The sequence below is a fragment of the Cydia strobilella genome, chromosome 1 (assembly GCF_947568885.1).
Source record: "Cydia strobilella chromosome 1, ilCydStro3.1, whole genome shotgun sequence".
NCBI lineage: Eukaryota > Metazoa > Arthropoda > Insecta > Lepidoptera > Tortricidae > Cydia > Cydia strobilella.
In genome coordinates, this window is record NC_086041.1 from 9,018,474 (window position 1) to 9,024,386 (window position 5,913).

The 5,913-nt window shown below is 34.8% G+C and overlaps 1 protein-coding gene across 2 annotated transcripts; it reads right to left on the reverse strand.

Annotated features, from left to right (window-relative positions):
- Positions 1–231: 231 nt before the first annotated feature.
- LOC134746902 (D-aminoacyl-tRNA deacylase) lies at positions 232–4,851 on the reverse strand. Of its 2 annotated transcripts, none has more exons than XM_063681482.1 (5): positions 4,686–4,851; positions 4,508–4,598; positions 4,270–4,354; positions 2,765–2,873; positions 232–561 (listed from the first exon to the last, which is right to left on the reverse strand). In XM_063681482.1, the coding sequence occupies exons 1-5, from the start codon at positions 4,726–4,728 to the stop codon at positions 395–397; spliced, it is 495 nt and encodes a 164-aa protein (XP_063537552.1). In that variant the 5' UTR covers positions 4,729–4,851; the 3' UTR covers positions 232–394. The 2 variants fall into 2 exon arrangements, with proteins under 2 accessions (XP_063537552.1, XP_063537545.1); XM_063681475.1 differs by having other exon boundaries at positions 284–561; positions 4,270–4,396; positions 4,686–4,845.
- Positions 4,852–5,913: the final 1,062 nt, after the last annotated feature.

Consider the following 5,913-nt stretch of genomic DNA (forward strand, 5'->3'; position numbering starts at 1 on the left):
TGTCACAACAACTTGTTCATAGGGCACGATGGGTCTGTGGGGAAACAATTAATCTGACAGGTTATTTGACAAGTTGCCTTTGTAGACTATGGATTTATGTTCACGCTATCGTCATGTATTTATATTGTTAATATAAGAATAATACTTATTAGATGAAATATTTATATTCGCAAGTTATGATCAAATTACAATGTAGATAAAATAAAAACTAATAACATATTTTTCGAATACCTATCCTCTCTACAGCCAGCATAGATCTCAGTTAGAATTAACCATCTACTTGACTGTAAAGTCATCTGTGTTGAATTTTGCGTTGTCATAAAAAGTTAATAGGTAGTTGAATATAAATATATTTTTCTTGTCTACATAAAATATGCAATAACTTACAACATTACTAAGATTGTAGATCTCCCTCACAATTTGTAATCACTTTAACCTTCTGCGAGTTCCTAGAATTTTCCTTGGGGAGAGTTTTCTCGTCCCTGACCGGCGAATCTATGCTCACTGTGACAGGGCCATCGTTTTCAATGGATACTTGCATATACGCCCCGAATACTCCGTCTGAGATAAAAATAATCCATAAGACGAGAACAGAACATTTTGCGTCTCAATGATTTTGGGCCACACTGTGTTTTGGGCATACAGTGTCATAAGTCATAAAGTGACATGAGCCCAATGGATATTTTACTGCCTGCAATTTTTATTCTTTATTCTGAGGGGCGATAGAAGTTGGAAAAATGTTGTATAAAACGGATTTGCGCATGGGCGTAGCCAGCATTTTTTAAGGGGTGGGGCAGAAGTAGGGGAGGCTGTTTCAACCGTACCCTGTTACCATACAGGGTACGGTTAAACCGCTCGAATATTTTCGATCTACAGGAGAGTGAGGGTTAGGGCAAAGATAGATATAACTCCGTAATAGATGGATACAGTCTAAGGAAAAAACGTGCCTCGAAAATCAAGAAAATTTGATTCTCGCTCAGAGGGCGCTACTAGCTTTGGCCTACTGTCGTATAGATGGCGTTGACGATTTCGTTTGTTATTTAACAATTTTAACGCATATCAGTGAAAGAACATGGGTCAAAATCATAAAAATAATTAATGCAAATAAAAAAAACATTAATCCATATTTAAATACATGTTAGGGGAAAGAGGAGCGGATAAATAGTACTATGCCTTATGGGAAACGGTCGAAGAGATAGTTCAGATCCGGAAACCGCCATCAACTTTTAGTATGTTGTTTAGTTTTTTATACTTTAATGCAGTTGTTCTGGCAAATACCTATATTTTGGTACATTTTTTTTTCATTTTTGGTCTGATTTTGATTTTTTGATATCTGTGTATGGCTTGAGACATCATCTATAATATTGTAGTACATCGCTTTAACGTCCGACTTTTGGTTTGGTTCAGAAGTTCAGATCGGTTAACCCAAATAATCGATTTTTTTTACGTCATTTTCATTTCTTTTGTAAATTGCTCTTAAACTACTACAGTGTAGAAATTAAATATAGAATATTTAATTGGCTTTCATTTAATACCCCACATGTGTATGTGCAATGCAGTTTGGGAGCAATATGGAATATTCGCAAAGAGGCGGGAGTCATTCCGCTGAAGTAGATGGCCGGCGCCGCTGTCTCCCGGCAATTTTGGAAACCCAATACTAAATAACATACTAAAAGTTGAAAGCGGTTTCCGGATCTGAACTATATTCCCATAAGGCAAATCATATTACGATTCAAAGATTTTTTTTTCGAGTCGATACTTTTACGGAGTATTTCAATTATTAGTTTTAGTGTACGTAGGCTGTTTTGTTTCGAACCCTGGTTTATTTTTATTGGTAAACCAGGGGTTGAGTGCAATAGTAACAGAAACATTTTTTTTCCTTACTATCTTGTAGTTGTGAGAATAGCACAAGACTAGGGTAGATTTAATAATTAATAGGTACTAACAATAAAGAAAAAAAGCCTGTAAATAATCTAACTTCAGGCCTGTCCAGACGGAGGCAATTTTTCCCTAATCTGATTAAATTGTCCGGTCAAATCAGGCCTTGCAATCGCCAATTTGGCTTGCCGATTATGACCGATATTACCGATAAAATGGGGTGCGGACGCAGGAAAACCAATTTGTGACGCTAGTATTTGGGGGGCATTTTTTAATCGTTTAAATATTTTTTATTTTTTAAATATTTGAGCGTTCTAAATTGAACAAATGCCCCCAAACGCGAAAACTAGCGTCATAAATTGGTATTCTTGTGTATGCACCTCAATTTTTTCAGTAATATCGGTCATAATCGGTGGTCGAAATCAGCGAGCCATATTGGCGTTTGCGTCCGCACCACCTGATTTCATCAGACAATTTAATCAGATTGGCGAAAAATTGCTCCCGTCTGGACGGGCCTTAACTTTTTCCGGAAATCGCAAATAACTCTAATAGACAAAAAACTATAAACTATAAAAGACACGATCTCTGTGCATGCGCGCTCGATTCGCGGAGTAATTTTTAAATTACCTAAATTAATATTTAATTTTCCGGTCAGAGACCAGAAGCGGTCAGAGATCAGGGTGGGGCAACTGCCCCACCTTGCCCGCCCCACAGTGGCTACGCCCATGGATTTGCGTAAGTTTTACTTATGCAATTAATCTGCATGTAAAATTTATATATATAGAATACCTTCGTTACAAATAAATCATTGCAAGTCACACCAATGTTTCACATACCTATTTCAACGCTAAGTAGGTACCTACACGTTATTGTAATAATATCTTACCTTTAATTTTCTCCGGCTTGTAACTTTTTTTTAACACTTCTATAAACTGTTCATAAAACTTTTTAGACTCATCACCTGCCATTGCATTATGAAAGTCTGGCTTGTTACCCTGAAAGAGGAAATAAATGTGTTGAAATATAACATTACAATTCATTTAAAAAAAAAACTTAGTTCACATAAGTTGTCAATATTGTTTAGTTTCTGGTTGTGAAATAATTATTTTAGCATATAAAACTCTTAGTGTGAAAAATGTACCAAATTTCTGGGCTGAGAGAAGGCTGATGAAAGCTAAATGTAGATAGTACACTGTAGAGAGTGGCATTCTGGTGTTAAATTTACAGTATGATGTAGAGGTAAATAACCCATCACTATCACTACATAGTATAAAACAAAGTTGCTTCCTGCTGTGCTGTCTGTCTGTCCCTATGTATGCTTAGATCTTTAAAACTACGCAACGGATATTGATGCGGTTTTTTTTAATAGATAGTGATTCAAGAGGAAGGTTTATATGTATAATACATCAGCATTGCACCCGTGCGAAGCCGGGGCAGGTCGCTAGTATCATTACATACAATGTCTGGGTCCAAAAGGGAAACTTGACTGCAACATACAGAACAGACCAATATTAGGGTGTCCCTTATTTTTGAATATTCATAAATTTATAATGCATACCTTCTGAACAGGTTTCTTTTACCCCAAAATAATGAAAATAAATTTCAAGTTATTCCTGAAACTAAGTTGTATCGACTTTCATGTGATCCTCCCAATACAATGTATAAAAATTACCAAACATTTTTTTTCTTCTTTTTTTATATTAACCACATACGTATCATATTTTAGTAGTATAATATACTACTGCTGCATAAACATTATTTTACAGTCTCAATGAAAACCAATAAAAAGTTATCAACTTTCTGCCTTCTGCCTGACTAAATTTCTTTACAGTAATCTGTATGGGTACCTATTTCAGATGCTTTTTTCAGGGTGTTTTTGGGTAGTATCAATATATTTAGAGGGTACAATTGTTAATTTTTAACCTTTTGGACACCAATGACTGATATATTGGCACCGCAGGTCCAATGCCAAAGACCAATTAATCCATCACAGACCACAGAGCAACATAGACCTACGTGCATGTGCATAAAGTTCAATTTCAGTTTTGACACTGGTGATGTGGTGTCCGAGTGACAGCTTTTGTGTTTGACACAGCGTCAAAAAGGTTAATTAAGGGACACCCTAACCAATATACTGGGCAACACATAAAGTTTAAAACAACTTCTTTCATTACAATAAGGTTCATGATTGTGTGTTGTATAAAACATTAGTGGCAGTAAATAGGTTAAGGAAGAAATACAATTAAATAATTTCACGGTTTAGACTCACTTGTTTTAGTCACTCGCGTGACATGTTTCACAACAACAACAGCAGCTACAACAGTGTGTTTCATGTTAATATGAGTCACAACAGTTTAAATTTCGAATAAATAGAATGTCATTAGAACAAACCTTCCAAGTATTGTACAAGGTGAATTGACTAACACACAGCACTTCGTAATCCTTGTCTACCACACTCTTGCTCCATCGTTTGTCACTGTCATCATTAAATAACCGTGCACTGAGGATTTTACGGACTCTGAAAGTAATTCAATGAAAAATTCTTACATTTGGGTGTGGGTAACAGCAACTACTTGTACTTTTTTGTTTGTAGGAACTGAAAAGATCGTTTTTTCGCAAACTTACTTACATGTATTCCATATCCATCAAGTTATCATTCTTGGAAATTCCGATTAGAACACATAACCCTTGCTCTATATTACTAACAACTTCACCATTTACTGAAATTAAAATAATGCGGTTAGTAACAAGGCGCTATGCAGTAAATGTATAATTGATATTATTTTATAGCAAAATAACAGAATCACCGGTAACTTTAGCATTCATAACGCGCTGTATTAATGCTTTCATAGTTCAACTTTTCTGTGATACTCTTACTAATTAGGTTTTTTATAATACTAGACAGTTTTACTTTCTAGTACGGTTTACGGTAGGTACTCAATTTAAACTTTATATTAATTATATTATATTATTACAATTTTACAGTTTACACCGTAATATCACAATAAATATTAGTAACTGTCATCTTGACATTGACAGCTACATTGGATGCGTTCAGTTCATACGAATAGTTCTAATAGAGGAAAATATTTTTATGCTAGCAATAAATGTTATGCTTTTGTCATAATGAGGGCTATCCATAGACCTAGCATTACATAGACCAGCTATACGCGTGCGCCCGTAAGGGATAGACATAGATGACGTCATAAACGTGGGGATACCATATTGGTAAAAATTACCCCAATATTTGATATCACGTTGGGGCGATTACCCTGGAGGCAAAGTTAGCTTGTTTGACGGTATTAAAAAATTGTTAAATAAAATGTCAATGGGCCGCTCTTTTTAGGCGTATGAACAATGAAATACCTCCTATAATTCGCGCAGGTGGTACAAAACTAAACATGTTTAGTAAATAAAATGTATTATGGGTTTTAATTTAAAGAAATCACAAATCGCAATCACACCAATTAATGTACACCACATTTAATCTTCACAACATTTGTTTATTTATTTTTTGGAATTAGAAGTACGAAAAAACTTCGAGGTCAAAATTACCCATAAAATTATGATATTTTCATCTGGTATCCCTAACATGATTGTTATGCAGCTAAATTAAGACGAAGTTAAAAATGGCTGACCTCAGACTCCTACCTACCTACGTAATTTGGGCGGATAATTTTACAAATAATGTTTTGTTAATTTGCGTAAATAATTGTGATATTTTTATTGAAATCGTTTGATTCTACATTGCTTTGAGTGTAACGTAATTTTACGATGTTATTCTCACATATTGCGTTAAGAGGAAGGTGTAAAATACCGTACTTACGTGTGAAAGGTTATGATCTCATATTTTTGCTCAGAGCGGCTATTACAGCCGATTACAGAACAATTCACCAGTATTTTATCAAAGTTCAAGCATTCAAAACGCTATCCATCACTATATTTCATAAGAGAAAGCACAATTTCATACAAAACAACGATAATTAAACAAGCAACGAACAAACATGACATGTCACGTACTTATTTGTTTGCCAC

Bases quoted from the DNA above. Each gene is read 5' to 3' on its own strand.
- LOC134746902 (XM_063681475.1), bottom strand. From the start codon at position 4,728: ATGAAAGCATTAATACAGCGCGTTATGAATGCTAAAGTTACCG. The intron at 4,599-4,685 runs GTGATTCTGTTA...TTTTAATTTCAG, and splicing joins TATGAATGCTAAAGTTACCG to TAAATGGTGAAGTTGTTAGT. The intron at 562-2,764 runs GTAAGATATTAT...TTTTTATCTCAG, and splicing joins CAAGCCGGAGAAAATTAAAG to ACGGAGTATTCGGGGCGTAT.